Source organism: Schistosoma haematobium, chromosome 7, assembly GCF_000699445.3.
Source record: "Schistosoma haematobium chromosome 7, whole genome shotgun sequence".
Taxonomy (NCBI): Eukaryota; Metazoa; Platyhelminthes; class Trematoda; order Strigeidida; family Schistosomatidae; genus Schistosoma; species Schistosoma haematobium.
The window spans coordinates 8,298,699-8,323,820 of record NC_067202.1 but is presented as its reverse complement, the minus strand read 5'-3'; the positions used below and the strand labels follow the sequence as shown (position 1 = coordinate 8,323,820).

General features: G+C 34.8%; 1 protein-coding gene across 1 annotated transcript; it reads left to right on the top strand.

Annotated features, from left to right (window-relative positions):
• Window positions 1-314: 314 nt before the first annotated feature.
• MS3_00011177 (uncharacterized protein) lies at window positions 315-23,505 on the top strand (the record flags this gene model as incomplete). Its single annotated transcript, XM_051219582.1, has 8 exons — window positions 315-365; window positions 4,916-5,081; window positions 6,417-6,520; window positions 8,496-8,570; window positions 15,163-15,267; window positions 18,957-19,044; window positions 22,008-22,195; window positions 23,440-23,505. The coding sequence occupies 8 exons, from the start codon at window positions 315-317 to the stop codon at window positions 23,503-23,505; spliced, it is 843 nt and encodes a 280-aa protein (XP_051064353.1).
• Window positions 23,506-25,122: the final 1,617 nt, after the last annotated feature.

Sequence of the window (25,122 nt, the reverse complement as noted above, 5' to 3'; positions counted from 1 at the left end):
AAAACGAGTTAAAGAGAAGACCATAAACCGAGAAACTGTGACCCGTGACATTTAAATATTCAGTAATAACCCATTGATATCATGACCTGAATGTTTTGGGATTGGATTCCGTGTAGAATAGTCTGTATATACTGTTATGAAGTCTAAAACTGGAATGAAAATAGTGTTCATTTCTTATGGTGATGTTATATTATAGTGATAACTAAGTTTATATTGAATTAACTTTATAAAAATCTTTTAGCTATCCTGATTAAATTCATTTGAAATCGTTTGAAATTTTGTCTTTTAGAGTGATTGTTGATGTATATAAAGAAATGGGTGTTATGACAGTATGTTTACACATATTTATTAGTACTATATTAATGGTAAGTTTTGTTTTAATAACCTAATTCAGCTCTTTATTTATGTATAGTACAATTGTATTTATCACTAATAATTTTAATAGTTGAAATAATGTTTCAATTAAAACTAGACCGCTATGGAAAGCCTGAAAGCACTAAACGGTTGTTTCGCCTTATTGTGGGGCCTCTCAACAGTACGTATTCACGATCACGCTTCGCGAGATTTCAACCCAGGATCTATCAGTCTCGCACGAGAACGCTTAACCTCCAGACCACTGAGCTGGCCAGCATTTAACGATGTTAATGTCCATCTTCAACTAATCCAGGTTTTCCATAGTGGTCTAGTTTAAATTGACTCATGATCTCAACTATTAAAATTATTATAGTATCCACAAAATTTTTCTCTGGTTATAACTAATACTTATACTGAATCTACTTATGCAAACATCCACATAAATTTGATAAATCTGGTGATGTAAAACATACAAACTGCTGAAAATCATTAAAATAAGAACTAATTTCTATATAAATACACATAGTACTGATATTTATTGGCTTGTAAATGGTCTACATCCAGAATTGTTTTAGTAAAAGGATGAATTACAGTTTAGGTATTTAGAAGAAGAAAATAGAATAAAACAAAGAAAGACATTCTCTCAAATTAACCTTCCACCATATTCCTGTATTGATACATATCTTATACAATAGTAACAAAATCATTACTCATCGACACATATTCCATGATCTGATGTAGATACATAGTAAGTGATTATCAAAGTACATCAAAGATGAAAATGTGTAATTTAATATAATGTCCTAAACTAATAAATGATAAATAAACAAAAGTACATTATTACAATGTGTGAAATAGTTACATAATAAATAATCATACATTGGGTAAAACAGATCAGGAGAAAACACTTTCCGTAATCAAGCTGTGGATTTTCTTGTACGACTGCCCAATCCTTAAACCTGACAGTAGACATATAGCATAAATCTCTAGCATTAACTCAGATAAATAAATCTATGTGGTTCAGACGTAAATTTCTTCCTTCTAAATTTCATAATGAAACCCAAACAGCTGGGTTTTTTTCAAATCCAAAGTTCTTCACATTTTTCTAGTGTTATATCAATCGTATTTTCTCGTTTTTAAATACCATATACCAAAAGAACAATGATAGTCTATTTCATTCTTTTAGCATCTGATCATTACGATGAGTATGTTGATCAGAAATTTTTTATAAAGTACTATGAAATTATTGATTAAAAATTTTAATTTGATTACTCGATGGTTGAAATTATGAATAATCTCGAATCAATGAATATAAACTAGGACGTTGGAGAATACCGTGATCAGAAGATCGAACATTACTCACGTACTTACTTACGCCTGTTACCCTTCGTGGAAGAGCGTAGGCCGTCCACCTGCATTCTCTGTCGAACTATTTCATGGACAATCCTTTCCAGTTGCTGTTCATTCCTTTCATGTCTACTTCCAAATCTTGACTCAATGTGTTCCTTTGTTTGATATGTTTTCCTTTACACTTCAGGATTGCAAGTTTGGGGCTCCCTTATGATGCAGTTTGGTCACTTTCTCAATGTGTGTCCTGCCCACCTCCAGAGACTTTTCTTATTTTCTTCTTCAGTTGGAAGTTAGTTTGTTCTTTATCATAGTAGGCTGTTGCTGATGGTCCCCGGTTCACGAACGTTTAGTGTCTTTTGTAGACAGCTGCTTATAAATACTTGTACTTTTTTGATGGTAGTTGTAGTAGTTCTTGAAGTTTCAGCTCCATACAGTCGAACTGTCTTGACGTTCGTATTGAAGATTCTGAATTTTATGTTGACTGACGGTTATTCTGAGTTCCATATGTTCTTCAGTTGTAAGAATGCTACCCTTGCTTTTTCAATGCCTGGCTTTACGCTTGTGTCAGATCCTCCTTGTTGATCGATGACTCTGACCAAGTTTCACCTCTTCCAGAGTTTCTCTATAGAGTGTGATTGGGCTGGTGTTCTCCATGTCGTTTTTCAGGATCTCGTTTTTACTTTGTGTATGCTGATGCCTACTGCTGTAGAGGCTACTGCCACACTGGTTGACTTTATCCGCATTTGTGGGTGTGTATAGGATAGAAGAACGAAGTCATCTGCGACGTCCGAAATGTCTAGTTGTATGCAAGCTGTGCATTGTATTTCTCGCTTTCCCTGAGATTTGAAGAACAGTCGAACATAGTGAATTATATATTTGCTATTGTCTTCACCAGACAAGAGTTATTTTTGAGTTAGACATTTGATCAGGTCATTTATTATTTACAACTCGATTGAAGTGACCTCATTTTATATCAGTGATAGTATATAATGTATACGATAATTTATGTTCTCAACCTTCAGCAAAATAGTCAAAGAGCTTTCAAAGGTTTTCTAAAACCAATTATGTCATCCAAGATGCTTCTCTGATACAAGTCCGCTTAATTGAATTTCAGGTATCAGATATTTCAGGTACCTAAAGATCAGTTCATTAGATCAGATCTGAGTTACTCTACTCGTATATATCGTTTTGTGATACTACCAAATTGCATGGACCTTATTATAGTAGATGAGTTGGAACCTGCAGTCAAATGGTTTAAACTTGTGTTGTATAATAGGTCACCTAATAAAACATATTGTGAATACTAATTCAAATTATATGACATTTCAGTGTATTATGTTCTTATACTAATATATTTACATTCATTTACTATAAGTCTTTTAAATCATCGTTTCATTTCTATGGCACCAGTTATTAATTCAGATGTTGTAGAATTTTGATAAAACTGATGGCCTATCAGAACGGTGTCATTGTTAAGCCTTATACAAACTCCGATTAACTCCAGTTAAGCATAAATGACCATATTAGTCGATTATCACATTTTAGTCCTCGCACAAAAAGTGTTTCTCAACAAGTTTTCTTTAAACAGAGACTAATGATCAATAACATCTATACAAGTTTGGATATGTACGGACGAGGAGTCTAGTATAAGGACGAAAAAGATGTCCAGTATTCCTGGAGCCCAGGGATATCTGAACTGAGATAAATCTATGACGAATGAAACCTATAAACATGATTTAGTTTTTAAAAAATGGTTTAAACAGAAGAGTGAAACAGTATCAACTGAAAAACTATAGAAAATGTATAGATTTTCAGTACTGTAATTGATTTTGATCCATGTCACTTAATATGCCTAACCGATAGAAAAATATCATCTTATAGCTATCAATGAAGAGTTCTGTGTTTTCTGATTTAGACCAATTCAATAAACAGTCTTCGAGTAGACTAATGGTATGAATTGATTAGGTAATTCTGTAACTGTTATTAAGTATAGATTTTCAGGTTTGTTAGTGAATTGATATGAGAGAGAAATACTTCCCTGTCTCTTGAAAGTGAGTTTGATTTATTTATTGACCTGACACACAGTCTTTCAGCGCATGAAGAACAAAACTCGACAGCGAATCATGTTAAACCTATGATAGATACAATACATATATTCACTCCATATGTTTTCTTTCTCTTTATGAAGTCGTCATGTGAGTTGCCATGATCATGTTGATATTTAATAGAAAAAGGAAAAAAACCGTTCTAGAAGGTTAATTAGTGCTGAATAATGAACGATATAAACGTTTTATTTTTTTCTGACTGACTTTGGCACACTTTTTCTGTGCATAAAACACATGATGAGAAATACGGCACAACCGTTATTATTAGTCAGATTTTGAAATTGTTTTATGACTTAGTCAAATTCACTAATAATGGATAAATAACTTAGTTTATGCTCAATTAGTTTAAGATAACACTGAAGCTGATAGTGAAATAAATGAAATAAACCATGTTGCTAAGTTTCATTTGGGAAATGATGGATTATGGCTTGAAAAAGAATTTGGGTCAAAGACTCCGTCTGTTTGGGGATATCCAGTTGACTAATAACAAAAGCGATATGACTCTGCTTTTGGATTACGCTGTCAGTCACAATCTAATAATACTAAGACATGTAATAAAATGCTACATCAACCAATAAATATTGGTCACAATGTACTTCTAAATATCGACAATGAGAAAACTTATATCCTCTCAGATAATAATGATAATATGATCTCTCTAGAGGCTAAGCATATACGCGTGAGATCGACAGGTTCTGGGTTAGAATCCAACGAGTAGGATTGCCGCTGAGTAGTACCATATAAGGACGAAACGGCCATCCAATGCTTCCAGGTTTTCCATGGTGGTCTAGCTTTAATTGACTCATGAATAATTCAACTAATGAATTACTAAAAATCTCCACAAAATCCTCTTGTGAACATAAAACACCTCATATAAATTTAATATCATGAAGGCACCTCAAAACTGTTTATCATTGTATCTTCACATTAACTATTTACATAGTTTATCAAAGTTTTCTTCTTTTGTAGAATATTACAAATGTATCTGATGAATCCTTTAATGGAAAGTGCAAAACAAAATGAATGTTTATACCTTTTTTTATGTTGCATTATTTTATTACACTAACTAATTGAAACTTTTATATATTTTTCTTTATGGTTTTCAGTGCATTTTATCTATTTTCGTAGCATTTATTGGTATATTGAAATGGTGTGATGTCACTTTTCAATTTATAATGAAATCATTACTATTGCCAATATTAAAGCAAGTAAACAATAATGCTGATGAAACAACCATTCAAAGATTGATAGAACATATACGTTCAGCAACAGGTATATGCTAAATGAAGAGAAAACAAACTTAATATTAGTTCTTTCGATGAGACTATAATTTATGGACGACCTTTGAGCGACGCTAAAGTGATCATGAGAGTGTCCACTAAGACCAAATGAAGATTATAAACCAGTGTGAAAAATTAGAATTACGATTTACAGTTGATGGTTAAGGTTAGAAATTAGATTTAGTGTTTTTAACATGAACTGACATCATCTTAAATGCCAAAACTCTATTTAGCCAAATGGATGAGTTGATTTTCGCGCCAAAATCCGAAACCTGTTATTTTATACCTGAATGGTTCGTTCATAAATTATAGTTTCACCGTTCTTTCTTTTCTATGTGTAAATAAAATCAATAATCAACTGAATGTTTATTTTGGTAAATACCATAGTTAAAAATTTAAGAAATATCTATCACGAATGGTCAGATCGATAGTAAGCGGGTTACCGACATTCATCTATAATGTATCGTTATCTGCAATTTTATTTGGAGATGAAAAAATGCCTTGACAAACTATTAGATGGGACGAATGATTGTTTTTTCTTTGGTGGATTGATAACTGTTACCTAAAAAAATCTTACTTACTTACTGACTCGCACTTGTTACCCCTCGTCTAAGAGCGTAGGCCGCTCACCAGCACTCTTCATTCAACCCTGTCCTGAGCAATCCCTACCAGTAATTTCCTGTTTCTGTTCATCCTTTTCCTGTCTGCTTCCAATCTCCGACGTAGTTTGTTCTTCGACCTTCCTCTTTTCCGTTTCGCTTCAGAATTCCAGGTTATCTCTTGCCTCGTGATACAGTTTGATGATTTCCGTAATGCATGTCTTATCTACTTCCAACATCTTTTTCTGGTTTCTTCTTCAGCTAGAAGCTGTTTTTTCCTCTCCCACAAAAGGCTGTTGCTCATGGTATCCGGCTGATATTTAAACAATATAACTAACCATAACACAATTTATTAGTTCGAAACCCCTCACTAAAAAACTTCAGAGTAAACGTAGATTTGTTTCAAATGAGAAATTTACGTTTTAACATAAATGACTAATCAGATTTCAATCAAATCTTAATTGAATAGAACACAGTATGGTGTTTAATCAGTTTATTAATGCGGTAAACAAAATCTAAACACTGATTAACGTGCTTGAAGCTATTCGTTAGTAACTATTTAAATGATTTCTGATTCAATAATAAGAATTCGGTTCAAACTAACTGTTTTAATTCGAAGCAAGGTTATGATTTGTTGTCAGTGTGTGATCTGGATACTCATGTAAATTACAGAAGAACTCAATCAATCATTGTTAGCTTGTTTTTTTATTTGTTTTTCTTGTTTTCAGATCATCTAACATTGGCAGTTTTTATTGTTACCATAATACTTTTGGTAATTTTGTGTTTTGGTATGGTTGGAATTTGTTTTCGTAGCAAGGTCATTATTTTCATTGTAAGTGAAATACCTTTTTATAACTACTATATATTATTATGAACATTCTGGTTAGCGTATTTTTAGCAAGGTTATTTTCCACTGGATATGGATTCTGACCACATGCTCAACTCTACTCCTTTACCCAAGCTTGGGACCGTCGTTAGCCCTAGGAGAGCTACTGGTGGAGTTACGATGATTGTCCACTAAAGCATATTTTTGAAAATGTTTTGAATTTCCGCCTTATTAATATTTAGGAGTTAATTGTGACCAATCTTTGTTAGCTTATATGCATCTTCAGAAGGGTGCCTTGATTCAGCTTTTAGTTATAAGTATGGCTGAACTATAGAAACAGCGACTGATATTTGGAGCTTGTCATTTTGATATAGTTGAAAATCAATATCACGATACATTACGATTCTCATGCAGGACTAAACTCCTTTCGTGAATCTTACTACAAGCCACAATATTAAAATTCTAAAACTTAATATTAATAATAAGCGAAATTTAATGTTTACTTTACAAACTCAAATGAAACTCATATTCGAATAAACATTCTCAACTCTGACTATATTAGCTATATAATGCATCTATGCGCAAGCCATACTGTGTATCAAGTTGATTTCAATCTACTGAATTTGAAATTATGGTTCATTTAGTGTCAATTTGGTGGTCCAAGTGTCATGAACTCACCAGCTAGTTCTTAAGTTATCAATTTTAGTCCCTGACAACAGTCTGAGTGAACATCACCTAAAAGTCTTACACAAGAATGGAAAAGTAGATCTGTGTTCTTTCTTTTTCATTATTTATTATGATAAACAAATCTCACAAAGTATATTTTCTTCTAATAGAATTGGAATGAACATTTTTAATTGTCGAGATCATGAGTCAACTGAAGCTAAACCACCATGGAAAACCATGGAAAACTATTAAGATTACTATAATATCTACAAAAACCCTCGTAATGTTATTCAACCTATGCTCACTAGTGACTGGCTTCAAGAGTTATTTCTTGGAGTTCTAATGAGCAGCCGTCACCAAGGGAGTTCAACCGGGTCCGTTGTGAGATAGTAACTCACTGATGACAATGGTGGATGTGTCACTCGATTTCGTGGATTAGTTGAAGTTAAACATTAACACCGGTGAATGCCAGTCAGCTCAGTGGTCTAGAGTTCAAGCATTCGCGCGCGAGATCGACAGGTCCTGAGTTCGAATCTCGCGAGGGGGGAATCATGGATGCGCACTTTTGAGGAGTCCCACAATAGGACAAAACGGCCATCCAGTGTTTTGAGGATTTCCATGGTGATCTAACTTCAATTGACTCATGATCTCAACTATTAAAGTCACTATAATATCCACAAAACCCCTTCTGATAGTAAACATTTTGCTAAAATACTTAACACTTGTTATCTAAACCGAGATGTTTAAAATCTCTTCTGAAGAATATGTATATATTTGTCTCTCATAGAGGACATTCACAATATAAAGCAAACCTCTCTTAAGTTATTCAGTAAACATTTTCAAAACATTCTTAAATAAATCAGGTATTCACGATAATCACCGTATTTAAATCGTTTGTTAAAGGAATCACATTATAATACATAATTAGAATTTCTTAAGTAAATGTCTAACACGAAGCAACAGATGAATAAACAGCCAAATGACATAGAAAATTTACTCCCATTGAAACAATCGCTTTTGTTATTGGAAGAATTTCGCGTCAATAAATGATAGTCTACTAAGGTAAAAGTTGTTGTCTAGTAAGTCAATTACGTAACTCTTGACCCTTAGATGTTTATGTTTTACAATTTGTCTTGATTATGGTTGAGAGGTATTTCATGCTTAGCAAACATGTTTGAAGTGAATGTTTTTTTTTTTGGAATTGGTTAAATAAGAGTAAACCTAAAGACTAGTTTATTATGTGAACTCTATGTTTAAGAAAGAAATAATTGTAATTTATCTCCTGTATTGAATATATTTTTGCACTTTTTTCAAGTACATTCTTCTGTTAGCACTTTCTATTGTATTACTGTCCGTTTGGCTGATAACAGAATCTGCTGATCCAGAAATAGTGAGTCTAATATTGGAATTCATGAGTAATTTACTAATTATTTGTTGTAATCGAGTAGCAAAACGTAAAACAAAAGGCTTACAAAATTTATAATGTCATCTGGCCTACTTAATTAATTTAAAAGTAGCCTAGTTTCACTCAATAAAAAAGTAGGTGGTATTAGTCATTTCCCCGTTTCTTAAACTGATGAAAAGCACCAGTCTTGAACCCTTTTATAGATTTATTAAATTTTGACAGCAATGCTCATATTCAACAGACAAAAATACTCCATTTTTTACCTTCACCAATTTCTGCCGTGTTAATAAATATACTGGAGAATTTAGAGTACATCGTAAACTTTAATCCAGACAACTACATTATTCTCAAAGATGGATAAAGGCTAGCAGTGGAATCCAGTTTGACGCGCGTTCTGCCTGTTTGGGACTCATCAGCTGGATATACCTGCATCTCAGAGTTGATGTTCACTCTTCGACTCGAACCCAGTACCATCCGCTGCAAACGCCATCGCGTTATCCACTCAGCTAGTGAGTCCTGATAGCCTCTTGCTTGTGCAATGGGGTGAATTTAAATTCACATGGTACTGTTTCACTTGAGTCTTCTCATTGATGTTTAGGACTACAGTTGATCAGTCTACGGCGCATCTAAGAATTCTACAACGTATGGAAACGATGGGTTAAATAATTTATATATATATGTACTTGCATTTATCCTTTACAACAGACCATTCTTGATTTAAACTACATCTTAATACCCTATATCCGAAATTTCAGCATTGTACTATGTAAACGTTCATCATTTATCAAGTTTAAAATTGTGCATTATCTATGCTAAACTAAAAACAACAGAAGTTCATCAGATAGTAAGTATTTCATAATCGAAAAGACAATCCATTAGTGAACTCATATCCAATTGATCACAGCATGGCATTATTGTAATTAGTTTGCTGAGTTTAAATAATTTATAACAAATACAATTTCAGTTTTGAGTTAATCATAGAATAGAATAGTTCAGTGATATAATTGTTTTACTCACTCTGTTAATGACTCTAAACAAAAGTGCTAAAATAACCATAAAAAGATATTACATACCAATAAGCTATTTGGTTGTTTACAATGTTAAATCGTATTTCTTCTGATATACAGTGCTTTTTTAGAGTTCAATTGACTCGTCAACTGAAGTATATGTTATTTTTACATTTGATTGATCACTGGGTGGTGATCAATGTCATGTATGTCAAGTCCTTATTTAGTGCAGATCGAATGCTATTGACCATGTTGCGATGTGGCCACAAGTCTAGGTGACTCGACACTGCGTGCACTATATTATTGAGATTAGATGGTGATTGGAGGTAGTCGACAGGAAACCCTGGACCCGGGTTTCGTGCTACTTGGCACTCGTCAGCAAGGTGTACCTGCACTAAATAAGGACTTGACACACATGACATTGATCATCACCCAGTGGTCAATCAATTGTGATTACATCTCAGTCCTACAAGAGGTCGGTCGAGGCTCAGATAGCTCAGTGGTAACGTCTCTGACTGTGAAGTTGGGTGACACGAGATCGAATCTTCCAGGGAGCACCAGTTCCCTCAAGATTACAGGTACACCATGCTGTCGAGTGCCAAGTAGCATGAAACCCGGGTCCAGGGTTTCCTGTCGACTACCTCCAACTACCTGCACCAAGCGCTTAACCAACTAGACCATTGAGTCCCATACTAGGACGAAACGGCCGTCCAGTGCTTCCAGGTTTTCCATGGTGGTCTAGCTTCGATTGACTCAGAATTTCAATCAGTGAAAAAAGTTTTAAATAAACAAAAAACCATAGAATCATTGAGGAAACAAAGCAATAAGATTACAATCTAGACATGTTACCTTTGAGAACAGAGATTAGCCAAGAAACAGTAAATTGCTAAAACCACTGTTTTATATAAGTTTTTGGTTTGTAATCTTTTCGAAACACTGTGTTTGACGTTATACATAATTTTGGAGTAGGATACAGGTAAAGCGATGGAGCCAGAGTTTGTAAAGTGATCAACAGGTGCATTTTAGAGAGCTCTATTTGTTTGGCAGACATGACCAGTTTCATAAGAGCAAGTAAAATTATGGATAAGTATATTATCTGAAAGAAAATCCTTGATATCATTTTTTCTTAAAATCTAGTCGTCTCTTAATCAGTCAAACAGTAAAATCTAACTGGTGAACAGATTTCAGTCAATTTTGACAAACAGTTTACAAAAAATATTTTCTCGATATACTAGAAATCAATTAAGAACTTTGTTTAACAAATTCTGTCAGTCTTCATCAAAATACAAGTCAATACTGAAAAGATAATGTAGTAAACGAGAACACCAGTAAGAACAATCGACTGTATTTGAAAACAAAATTACCGAACATCTAAGTAAAATTTCAGAACTATACACTAAATACTTTATTTGCAAAATGTCAATCAATCGTCTCAGACTTCATTGTTCTTTCGTCTCCATACCAATCATTCTTTGTTCTCGTTCTCTTTTCTTCGATCTTCTTAACCTTCTGCAGTCAGGCATTTCACCTTCGAATGATGATACATACTATTTATATCTGTCGACATCAGTGGCACACACCACACTCATCCCCGTTTAAGCAGTCGTTCTTGCGGTGGTTCTGCCCGCCGCAACACTTCTTTCTTTCCTGCAGTCTGTGCCACGCTCTCCTTCAAAATGTCGAAACTGCGGCGCACTGACCTTCATAGTTCCGTCGACCTTCCGGACCATTACAAACCGAAGTACACCCAGCACTTGAGACGTTCAAAGACTGAACTCTGAAGACCTACCGAGCCATCCACATCTGATGTCCGCCCAGCAGTCACATGTCCCACTGCTCCTCACCGTCGACTGCACCCGCTACAGTCAACGCCACCCCGCCAGAACGCTCCACTCGACGTGACGTCTCCGTACTAAACCCTCCAAAATAGCACCTCGTCTTCAGGCCTGCAACGGCGTCTGAGGTTCTAGTAAGAGCCCATTACCAATGGACTTAAGCCATGTTAGATATCAGACAGACTTCAACAATGACGATTGTTCATGTTCATTTTACTTACTTTACTTACTTACGCCTGTTACTCCTCGTGAAGGAGCATAGGTCGCTCACCAGCATTCTCCATCCAACCCTGTCCTGGGCGATCCTTTCTAGCTCCGTCCAGTTGTAATTCATCCTTTTCATATCTGCTTCTATTATCCGACGCAATGTGTTCTTTGGCCTTCCTCTTTTTCGCTTCCCTTCAGGATTCCAAGTTAGGGCTTGTCTCGTGATGCAGTTTGACGATTCGCGTAATGTATGTCCTATCCATTTCCATCGTCTTTTCCTAATTTCTTCTTCAGCTGGAAGTTGGTTTGTTCTCTCCAACAGAAGGCTATTGCTGATGGTATCCGGCCAATGGATGTTGAGTATCTTGCGTAGACAGCTATTTATAAATACTTGTACTTTCTTGATTGTGGTTGTTGTAGTTCTCCAAGTTTCAGCTCCATACAGTAGAACTGCCTTGACGTTCGTATTGAAGATTCCTACTTTGATATTGGTTGAAAGTTGTTTTGAGTTCCATATGTTCTTCAATTGTAGGAATGCGACCCTTGCTTTGCCGATCCTCGCCTTTATGTCTGCATCGGATCCTCCTTGTTCATCGATGATGCTTCCCAGATATGTGAAGGACTCTACATCTTCCAGAGTTTCGCCATCAAGTGTGATTGGATTGCTGTTCTCCGCTTTGAATTTGAGGACCTTGGTTTTCCCTTTGTGTATGCTGAGGCCTACTGATGCAGAGACTGCTGCTACACTGGCTGTCTTCATCTGCATCTGTTCGTGTGTACGTGATAGGAGGGCTAGGTCATCTGCGAAGTCCAAATCGTCTAATTGATTCTGAGCTGTCCATTGTATTCCGTGTTTTCCTTCAGATGTTGAGGTCTTCGTAATCCAGTCGACCACCAGAAGAAAGAGGAAGGGAGAGAGTAAACAGCCTTGTCTGACTCCGGTCCTTACTTGGAATGCATCTGTCAGCTGTCCTCCATGCACTACTTTGCACTGTGGTCCGTCGTATGAGTTCCGGATAATATTGACAATCTTCTCAGGAACTCCGTAGTGTCGAAGAAGTTTCCATAATGTCCTCCTATCTACACTGTCGAATGCCTTTTCATAATCAATGAAGTTGATGTATAGTGATGAGTTCCACTCAACTGATTGTTCGACGATGATCCGTAGTGTTCCAATTTGGTCTGTGCACGACCGATCCTTACGGAATCCAGCTTGTTGATCTCGAAGTTGGGCGTCTACCGCATCCTTCATCCGGTTCAGCAACAATCTGTTGAAGACTTTCCCTGGTATTGACAGTAGTGTAATGCCTCTGTAGTTTTCACATTTGCTCAGATCTCCTTTCTTTGGAATCTTGACGAGGTGTCCCACTTTCCAGTCCATCGGCACTTGTTCCACCTCCCAAATCTTTTTGAATAGAAGATAAAGCATGCTTGTGGTTGTTTCGATGTCTGATTTCAGTGCTTCAGCTGGTACGTTGTCGGGTCCCGCTGCTTTCCCGTTCTTGATTTGTCTGACGGCCATTCTAATTTCTTCCGTAGTTGGTGGATTGACATCTATAGGTAGATCTATGTGTGCTGCTTCGATGTCCGGTGGATTCATTGGAGCCGGCCTATTCAGGAGTTCCTCGAAGTATTCTACCCATCTGTTCCGCTGTTGTTGAATTTCGGTGATTGGCTTGCCTTCTTTGTCTTTGACCGGCCTCTCTGGTTTACTGTATTTCCCTGATAGTTTCTTCGTTGTATCGTAAAGCTGTTTCATATTTCCTTCTCTAGCAGCTTTTTCTGCCGTCGTTGCTAATTCTTCCACGTATTTCTTCCTGTCGGCTCTAATGCTCCTCTTCACTTGCTTGTTTGCTTCTATGTATTCAGCTTGTGCTTGGACTTTCTCTGCTCGTGTTCGGCTGTTGTTAATTGCTGCCTTCTTGTTCTTCCTTTCTTTGATCTTGTCCAGTGTTTCTGTAGAGATCCATTCCTTATGATGGTATTTCTTTAGACCGAGAACCTCTTGACACGTTGAAGTTAATGCTTCCTTGATGCCTTTCCAGTTGTCCTCCATAGTAGTTTCTTCTTCTTTCAGTAGATCTTGCAAGGCTTGGAACCTGTTGTTGAGAGCTATCTTGAATTCATTGAGTTTGTCAGTATCTCGAAGGAAGGCTGTACTGAACCTTTGTATTGCTGTTTGTCCACTTGTCCAGTTCTTTTTTAGCTTCAGTTTCAAATTGGCTACAACTAGGTGGTGATCTGAAGCTACGTCAGCACCTCTCCTGGTTCTCACATCTTCCATTGTCCTTCGGAATTTTTTGTTGATGCAAATATGATCTATTTGGTTCTCTGTAGTGTGGTCCAGTGAGATCCATGTAGCTTTGTGTATACGCTTGTGTGGAAATATTGTGCCTCCTATGACCAATTTGTTGAATGCACATAGATTTGGAAATCTTTCCCCATTTTTGTTTCTTTCTCCCATCCATGTCGTCCCATAATATCTTCATATCCAGTGTTGTCTATTCCGACTTTGGCATTTAGATCTCCCATCAGAATAGTTAGGTCCTTCCTTGGGCATTTCTCAATGATTGACTGTAGCCGCTCGTAGAACTGATCTGTATCGTCGTCGTTGCTATCATTGGTGGGTGTATAACATTGGATAATATTCATTAAGATCCCCTCCTTCTTTGTTTTGAAGGATGGTTTGATGATTCTGGATCCGTGAGATTCCCATCCTACAAGTGCATTTCGTGCTACTTTGGACAGCATAAGAGCGACTCCCTGAGTGTGTGGGGCATTGTCCTCTTCGTGACCGGAGTATAGTAGCATCTCTCCCGTAGCTAGCCTTTTCTGTCCAGCTTGGGTCCAGTGGGTTTCGCTGATTCCCAGTACTGCTAAGTTGTATCTCCTCATTTCCATTGCTATTTGACTGGTCTTCCCGGTTTCCCACATTGTTCGGACGTTCCATGTACCTATAAAAATTTTTGCTCTGGTTGTTAGAAGGGGCATCGGCCTCGTGGCTTCCGAAGGAGCTCGGCTTTCACCATGAAGCGTCATAATTCTTCTAAATGAAGACCTTCTAACTCCCAGGGCAGAGTTAAAATGGTTTGGATTATTTTTTCTGGTAAACGTTTTTTTAGCGAGTTAGTTTTCTACGGGATGGGGACGCTAACCCCATGCCCAACCCTCCTCCTTTACCCGGGCTTTGGACCGGCAATAACCCTATAAGAGCTACAGGCGGAGTTGTTCATGTTCATTGGTAAAATAATAAATACCAACTCATTAGTTTGAAGATATGACACATCATGATGCCTGAAGGCCCCAGCTTTTGACGTCTCTGTAGTCGTACGTGTGCACTACTGAGTGTAATAGTCATCAAGTGCTTCCTGATTTTCACTAGCTCTTTAACCAAACCCATTCTGTGATACTAAACTTTAAATTCAGAAATCTCCACAACACGTTTTACCAACAGTTTTACAAGTTTTATCTATAAGTAACAGATACTTGTGAAATCATTTTCAATCCATTTCATCATATTCTTGTTAGATAAACATTCCTATTAAAAACCAACTGAAGTTATTAATTGCTAATTATCATTCTGTGGGGTCTAATGAAGCGGATAGTGTGATTTTAGCAACTTTAATGCCTTTGGTAAGTATATTTTATCACATTTATTTGCATTACAGTGTTTACGTTTTGCGTATACAAATGATATAAATTGCTGTGAAATGATATGGAACAGTAACTGAACAGTTAAACTATTCAAATGCACTATTCAAATTATGATTTACTTAATTCTGAACTTATTCAGTGAAGTTTGTGCAACCTTTCTTATCTCTAACTGCTTTGACCGGAAATCGTAATTTTTATTGAAATTTAAAATTTTCAGTAGTTATTCTGTTAGAAGTGAACAACGTAAATTCGGCTGACATGTCGCCTATTTATAAGTGATTCTCTTTAGGTATTGATATAATACACTAATGTACGAGATTCACGTGGAGTGTCGTGACCAATGAAGTTCGGTCATGTAAGAATTGGGCTGACAGCATAGATAAAATTGGAAGATTATCGTACCACATCACCAGTTGAATGATACTGGGAACGAAAATTTTGGATTCTTACTCAGGGATCTAAGAAATGAGAGTATACTCCGAGATCTGAAGCTCTTTTATTCCATCTTCGGAGCGATATTAAACTGGGGACTATTTCAGAGTTTCATACTATAAAGATAATTTATCCAATGCTCCTGATTTTAATTTTGTTATAATTTATAATATTCTGTAATAAAATCAATCTACAACTGGGACTATTCTCACTTATATACACAAATGATGAAATGTCGTTTTTGATTGTAACTTAACATTATAGTTAGTTGATAGTGATCAATAGAATTTAAAGTACACGTTTTTAATCCTTTGCACGTACCAATCTATCCGTGTGTATCTTTGTTCTTAACACAAATGGAATTCACTAACTATCACTTTAAATTTAAAATAGGAAACTGTATTTTAGAACGTTGACAACCTTTAACACAGGGGGGGAGACAACCGATGTATTTTAATACAAAATTACAGAATATCTTTGTAAAATATGAGAACCATTACCATTATTGTTATTATTATTATTATTATTACTAATGGCTTTATTCAATATTATAGTTTTGGTACAATATAGAATACCCAGCACAGGGTATTTCAACATGTTTCTCATACAAAAAACAGGAACAAAGACAAAAAAGGGGAAAAAAAGGTTTAAAGAATCTGAAAAACTGTACAACTTTTCAAATTAGAGACATGTTAAGAATGCAGGTTATTGACTAGATTAACTCTAAAAATCTGTTCGTCACAGAGTATATTTGTTAGGTAAGGTATTATAGAACTTTTATACTTTTGCTTGCGTGCATGGATTTTAATGTAATTACGTCTCGTTCTACCAGAAGATATACAAGGAGAAAGATATGAGTGAAGGGGATGGTTAGTATGTGATAAAATAACACCTACCAGGAGTTTGCATGACTTTAGATGTCTATCCACAACCATTCTATTAATGACCTCCAAAGATTCACCACAAACCTTGGTTAACTGCCTTCAGCACTCTCCGCAATACAACAAAGTCTTTTCTCAAAAGCCCATATATTAAATACTTCCTTTTCAAATTTCCAACATTAATCCTTCATATTTTGTATGATTCTTCTTATTCGCAATTCCTTTCTATTTCCGTTTCTATTCTCTTCAAATTGATCTTCATAACGTTCTGCTGCTAGTGTTTCCACTTCCGAATGATGTTACACACTACTTATGTCTGTCAACATAAGTAACATATATTACATGGTTAGTATTTAAATGTTATTTTCATAGTCGTATCTCCTGAAATTTAAGTTAAACCATTTTAAAATGTATATTATTATACTTAACAATCATAAACATGATTCAAGCAGTTTGGTATCGATGTATCCTTTGTGATGCTTCGAATGATTTCTTCCCATTTAAATTAATTGTAGTCTAAAACGGTCTCACATTATAAATACTTTCTGCTCATAAGTATATCCTTTATTAAAAGATTTGTAAGTACCTCGTTATTGCTTCTTTTAATGATGTTCAGCAAGATAAACAATGTGTGGAATGTATGGTCCCATTGATAGGAACCATTTAACCTGACAAAAATTTAAAAAATTACTTAAGATACAGGGCGAAAAATAAACATAGTTAATCAGATTAATGCAGAATTATGGTAGGGGTAATGAATAACTGAATTACTCACCCAAAGGTTTTCTCCAAGATATACGTTATTACACAGTAGTTTTGTAAAATGTGAAAACCATACATTAAACACGTCATTTACACATGTTTAAGTAGACTCTTACATGCTTCATTGTTTCTTCATTCCTGTTGTCATTTTCATTGCTTTCAGTCTCCTTCTCTATTCTCTTCATTTAGATCTTCTTTACCTTCTATCACAGACATTCCATATCAAACTGGTATTTCATACTACTTATATCTGCAAACATAAGTAGCATAAATAACAGAATTATTATTGTTCTGAAAAACCAGATTTCTATACAATTTATCTTGTTCCATTCCCAGTTGATTTCCCAAACATAAGGTGTATATTCCTAACTGAGTAAAATTCCTGACCATATCCCACTTTCTTACCAATACTCATTTTGTAGCAAAAAGTGTAAATTGAACTATTGATTATTCGTTTTTATAATATAACAAGTATATTTGCACTCAATCATAATAAAATTCCTGTACCTTGACCATATGACACAAATGGAGCTGTTTCATTTATAACTCTAGTTAAATAGAGGCTTCTGTAGTGTCGGTTATTATGTCAGCCCATATACTTTATTCTAGCTTTCGGACAGCCCAATCTATTGATTCTACTTGAGTCATATTTTGACCTTGTTAATTATTCGCTTAACAATCTTGATTGTTTTTATCAGTATAGGGGTTGTGAAGATTATTAAGTTTTTAATTGGGGTCATGAACCGATAGATCCTGCGAGCGGAATCGTGGATGCGCAATGCTCATGAGTCCCACAATAGGACAAAACGGCCGTCAAGTGCATCCAGGTTTTCAATGGTTGTCTAACATCAACCGCTTCTTGATTGTTTTTATATGAGTGTATGTGTGTACACTTCTTATCCTATTCATCACATGTCTGTAGCCCATTCTTATGCGACTATGAATATTGATTAACGCTTGACTAGAAGAAGTTGGCTTATCCGCCATCTCCACTGCATGTCGTTTCGCTTCGCTCTATTGCATTTGCTTCATATACAAAATACATGTATTCAAATGTCCATTCTCGTTATTTGACTTATTTAATTCCGTTATTGACTAACGCGATTTAAGTCGATGATTATAAACGAGGATAGGCGACATGTGCATTTCGTCAGCAATCATTTAATAACAATCATCGATACGATCTAATTGGAGTCAGATCCCGGGTCACTAAAGTGAAGAGCCCGTCGACAGATATCATCCGAGCCAAATAAAGGGCCCCACTAAACCTCCTTTCTACTAATCAATTAGACATAATGAGTATCGAAAATGTTTCGTAAATTATAGTTCTGAAGTTTAGGATAGTTTTTCATAGCTAAAGTTTTACATACACATCTGATGCTGTAAATGTATAAGGAAAACAAAAAAATAGTCTCAAGTAACAATGATTTATGAAGTAAACAACTACTTTGAAGTTGTAAACAGATCAAATTATTTATCTTCCATTGTGTCATCATTGCAATAATAATCTATATTAATGAGTTACAATTGTTTAAATAGGATAATTTGTTTAAATGATTCAATACTTTTTTATTTGGATTCACAAAATTTCAGCTTTCATGTTGTGGTTACTTTAATGGTGAAGATTTTGAAAAATCACGATTTGTTCGTAATGAATCTTATAAGAATATGGAATATCCAGGTAAATTAACTAAAATATTTAGATCATTTTGTTCTCTTATTTAATGATAGTTAATTTTACAAGTTGACTAACATTGGTCAGATAACTGTGTGAAAGATCAAGAATTTTTGGACAATTTGTTATAACTCGTGACTGCAGATTAGACGGCAGCGAATTGTCGATCGGACCAAAGACGCGTAAAACACGTAAGAACGATGTAGAGTCCCGATTGGCCCTGCTTCCCTGTCTAGCCCAGCCAGTTGAGTCCAGAACGCAAGTCTCAGCCTCTGAGATATGAATCATTATATTTCAAGCATACTGAGTTTATATACCAATCTAACCGACCACAACGTATCAATAAAATATGAAACAACATTTGTACAAGATCTAGTCAAAAAGTGGCTGTGAATGTGGGAGGTAGTAATTAATAAACTGGGGATAACTCAAGAATGGTAAATCGTATAATAATAGTTCATAGGTCAACATGAAGCTCATAATAAGAGGGGCATGAATATGAACAGTTTAGTTACATAACAATTACACGATAAAAATACACTCATACTACTTGTCCGTAAATGGATCCCAAAAACTACCATTCATTATTCTTATCAGGATACAACACAGTTGTACATTGATAAAGAGTTATATGATAAAACTAAATAATTGCTAAGTGCTACATGATTTGAAATGGCTATCTAAATAAATTTGAATAGTGTAATAATAATAATAAGATTCTCTAAACAAAGATGGATGGTGGTTAGCTATGGAATCCAGTTTGCCGCGCGTTTCATCCCATTTGGGACTCGTCAGCTTGATGTACCTGCATCTCAGCGTTGATGTTCACTGTGAGACTCGAACCCAGTACTGTTCGCTTCAAACGCCATCGCGTTATCCACTTAACCATATTAGCTCAATACATTTCAAATAATCTGATCACGCATAAACTTGTTAAAAATATTTAGATATAACAGTATTCAGAAACAGTTTGTTCTCAACTTAAACCTACCCTGGTAATATTAGCATATAATCCAACATGGTAAGTTTCACATTATTTTTCATATTATTTTCCTCTATTAACCTAGTTTCCTTTTACCTTTCATTTGTTTAGTTGATCTCTTGTTTTTGTATCTAAATGTTTTTAAGACGTATAGGTGTGATCAAATTGTTTGGAATGTATTGCGTCGATATATCGCATAGTTCTGATAATCTTCTTCCATATTATTACATTATCGAAATTTTTATTAAAGGGACTAATTGATTTAAATACCTATATGAAGTTAATCAATGATACAAACTATGAAACGGAACTATGCTAAGAGACGAGAAAATATTATCAAGTCTATGATGTCCACCATGTTAGATATCTTGAACGAAGATAGATTGTTATAAACAAATCTAATATATTTGTAATATCCCAATGAGCACAAAAATTAGATTTTCTGGTGCTTCGTGACTTAGTGTAAGACTTTTCTTCAGAGAATAAATATATTAACTAGATCGAACTTAATCCAAGTTTAAATTGTAGAAAGGAACGACGTAAGAATATTATATGCGATCATTCAAAAAGCAGGTCTGAACAAATCAATGTTGTTATTTCAGTCAAGGTGATTTGTTAGCGACATTATGTACATTTGTGTATGTATATATATGTGCACGGTGTTTCTGTTCTTCTTTGCTATTTAAACTTGGATTAAGTATGATTTGGCTATTTATTGCCTGAAGAAAAGGGCTTACACTGAGTGACGAAATGTCAGAACATCTAACTGTCCTACTTATTGGGATATTACAAGTATATCAGTTTTTCATTGTAGAAAGATTGATAGTTTTTACCTTTACCAATTGTAAACTATAAAGGTAAATGAAAATTTGTAACAATAAAATATGCTTACTGTGTATTTATACATTTAATATCAGAACAATTAAATTTTAAACTATTGACTAAAATATGAAAAACTTCATATCTAAGAGACTGATTTCAAATCAACTCATCGTTTCTTTCGACGATCATCAGGTTCAGGCATTTTTTAAAGGAAATAAGTGAGACAATTCATTACTACACCTTTATTCAATCATGTTCAGATGGTCATTTTGTTTACAGTGAGCATGTGTGTTATTTAGTGACTAATTTGCTCGAGTGACTCCATTTGAAGTCATTGACAGGTTTATGGTGTTGCTTTTATTAAAATCCAGTTGAAAAAAAACTAGTGTATTGAGCCTATTAATGCATGTGATGATAAGAAAATATGTAGTGGAATTCACAAGTCAATCTAAGCTAAACCACTATTGAAAACCTAGAAGCATTACAATCTCCAGAAATCCCCAAAATTCATTCTTAAAAAAGTCGTCTTGTGTCTTAAAATGTTAATCAAAAGCAGAACGGAAGATATCTAAACGTGATAATTAATGGAGTTAATTCCATTATGATTAGTAGTGAAATCCAAGAGTCGCGTTTTGTCCTACTTAAAACTCATTAGCTAGATGTTTCTCCGTCCTGTAGTTAAGGAGAAGACAGGTGAGGACAACCGAATATATCTGAACGCAAAATTACAGAACATCTCATTAAAATCTGAGAATCGTATAGTAAATAGGTCATTTGCAAAATACCAATCGATTGTCTTAAACTTGACTGTTCCTTCTGAAAATATCAGTCCATTGTCTCATATTTGATTGTTCATACCTTTTCATACCGATTGCGTCCCGTTTCCATTCTTTCCTTATCGATCTTCTACTGAAATACATTCTATGCCTGACCACCGTCATATACTACTTATGTGGATATAAGTAGCTCACACAAACGATACCATTGTTAATGTTCAAATTCAGATTCAAACGCATTGTTCACTAAGTTACTGCATCTGAATAACCGCTAACTCGTTAAATCGCCTGTATTTCTCAATACTAACGTTAAAATTATTATCTATGTTATTGATTGCATAAATGTTGATCAATTACTTGAATGATCCATTTTTGGTTTATTAATGTAGACATTCATTATCCAGTCACATGTTGTCAATTGGATTCGAAATTCTCTTTAAGATATTCTTCATGTCCAAATTACTTTACTGAATCAAATAGCTTTATTCAAATTGGTTGTTGGAATAAACTAAATGATTTAATTCTACTTATTCGACATGCTATGATATTAGTAATAGTTGGTAAAATTGGAATATTGGTAAGTAATAATAAGATAATTCAAATGAACCCTTTTTGTGATCAAATGTTCAACTGTCATATGGTTGCGTAAGACCATGGATCATTTGAAGTTAGATATTAACACAGTTGGATACTGTCTCAATATTCTAGAGATTAAATGTTCACATGCGAGACCGATGATCCTGGGTTCGAGTCCCCCGTGCAAGATCGTGGATGTGTACTGCTGAGGAAATGGCCATCCAATGCTTTCAGGTTTCCAATGATGGTCTAGCTTAAATCGACTAATGAATTCATTTATTGAGAATCACTACAATCTCCACAAACCCTTATTCTAATAACAACAGTCATACTGTTTATAATCTGTACAACTATGTAGTCATATTATAAGATAACAATGTCATATAGGTACACTAAAAGGTTCAGGAATTACTATTTGTCACAGTATCACCGTAAATACAGAAGAGTTTATTGTTTTATTCTATTATTCTGGAATGAATTATTCCATGAGATTGAAAATTTGTTTACTTATTAGACAGATTTCCCAGCAAATAGTTTTTAAGTTGGTTACAGTACAGAAACATTACTTTTATAGAATGTATTCATAATGAATCTAGTTTAGTTAAAAAGCATTTATAAATCAAGAAGCACTGGACAGTTGTTTCATTCTAGTGTGAAACTCAAAACCTCCACAAGGATAGATCACATTACCTTCATATCTCGAAGCGAGAGCGTAACAATTAGAACCGTTACATTTATTGTTGGACGGTAAACATTTTCGACTTCAGTCAATTCACAATCAAGCACGACGATTATTCAATAATATTAGTGATAAATGTTTCAACTGATTTATGTCTGAACTCATTCTATCATAACTTCGGGAACTCATCTTGAACCAAGTCACTAGTAAACTGATGAGTTTATCTTTAATGACGTTCGTTTTGGCAACTAAATAGTATCTCAACTGAGATTAGTTTTTTTATTACTCGAGATCATGAGTCAATTGAAGCTAGACCACCATGGAAAACCTGGAAGCACTGAACGGCCATTTCGTCCTATTGTGAGACTCCTACGTGGCAGTGCGCATTCACGACTACGCCTCGCGAGACTCGAACCCAGGACTTACTGGCCTCACGTGCAAGCACTTAACCACTAGATTAGTTTATCATCAATACCTTTTTACTAATTGAAATAAAAGAAATGAAAATTATTCGTTAACTGTTGTTCTTCTGTTTGTTTTTTCTTTTTCTCTTCTTCTTTTCATAGTTGATTCTGTCAGGACTTTCATCATTAGAAATAATTCCACGTAAAACAACTTTTATTTATCCATAAAGTACTTTGAATAAATACAGATTAGAAAATCAGTTTATTATAATATGCATAGATTGACTTTAGATTTCTTGAACTTATGTATCATTTATATTGTACAATAAACAATAAACTTAAGACGTAATTATGTTATATGTTAAACAGTTGAAGTGAATCATTTTATTGTTAAAATTATAGAGTTTGCATTTTGAATAATAAAAACATACTTAATGAATATGTTGTTAATTGAATTCAATGAACTAATACATTTCTGTGAACTATATCATCATTAGAAGGTTTTCATATTCCGTTTATATTTAAGAATGAAATATGTATTCGGTAATCATTGGTTTTAGATTGGGATCATAAATCGATTGATGTTAGATCACTATTGAAAACCTTGAAGCATTGGACGGTCATTTCATTCAATTGTGGAACTCCTCAGCAGTGTTTATCCACGATTCCACTTGCAGGATTCGGTCTCGCGCGCGAACGCTTAAACTCGAGACCAATGAGCCGGCATCCAATAGTGTTAATGTCTTACCTCAACCAATCCACGAAATCGCGTAACCATCTCCTATTGTACTGAGACAGATACCTGTATCTACCTGACGAGGATTAGCTCTACTGGTCACGGCTTCTCCGAGAATTCTTTTACGAAGCTAGTCACTAGTGAGCACATGGTTTTATTTCCAATCTTGAGTAATATCATTCAAGTTGATTTTGCAGTATGATCGCTTTAGGATAAGATAAAATGAAAAATGAGGATCCATTGTGTTTTGTGTTAAATCATTAATATCATTTTATAGTACATCATAGTTCTTGTATTCACACTTGTTAGTATCTATTGATGAGCTGTATATGTAATTTCATGTAAAGAATACGTGTTTTGATCTTCGTATGCAATTAAGAACATTATTTACAAAAACACTTACCACGAAAGTACACATTTGAAAGATTAAAATCCGTTATGAATAGTAAACTAAAATGAGATTTTAAACAAGGATAGTAAGTTTAAGTACCCATCGAAAGCTTCACATAAGTAAGTTATTTTTTCACAAAACAATGATTAACGTGGACAAGCAAAGATACACATAGTTTGAGTTGAGACCTTTTGAGACTACTACTAATGAACATTGAATGTAGCATGATTAGAATTCAAACAAAACTGTATTCAAAAGAAAATTGGACTAATAAACAATATCATCTGAGTTTTGTGGATATTATAGTAATTTCAATGGTTAAGATTATGAGTCAGTTGATGCTAGACCACCATGGAAAACCTGGAGTCATTGGACGGCCGCTTCGTCCCACTGTGGGACTCCTCAGCAGTGGGCAATAAACAATAGTTGTTTATCTTTAGTTTTGCTGAACTAGAAATGATATTTACAGGTTGTTTGGACAAATGAGAAGTGTTTTAAATACTTGTATACAATAGGTAATGATTATATACTCAAACTCAACTGAAAATCTTACCTCAATAGCTTAATGCATGTTCACAGTACATGGTGAAGTATTCACGCTTTCTTCATAAAAGTTTTGTTATTTGGTAACTTAACCGTTTTTAAAATACTCTGCTTTTGGTAGCTGTGTTGAAGAACATTTTCGACAAATTAACTTCTGAAAGGATAACTTACAGTT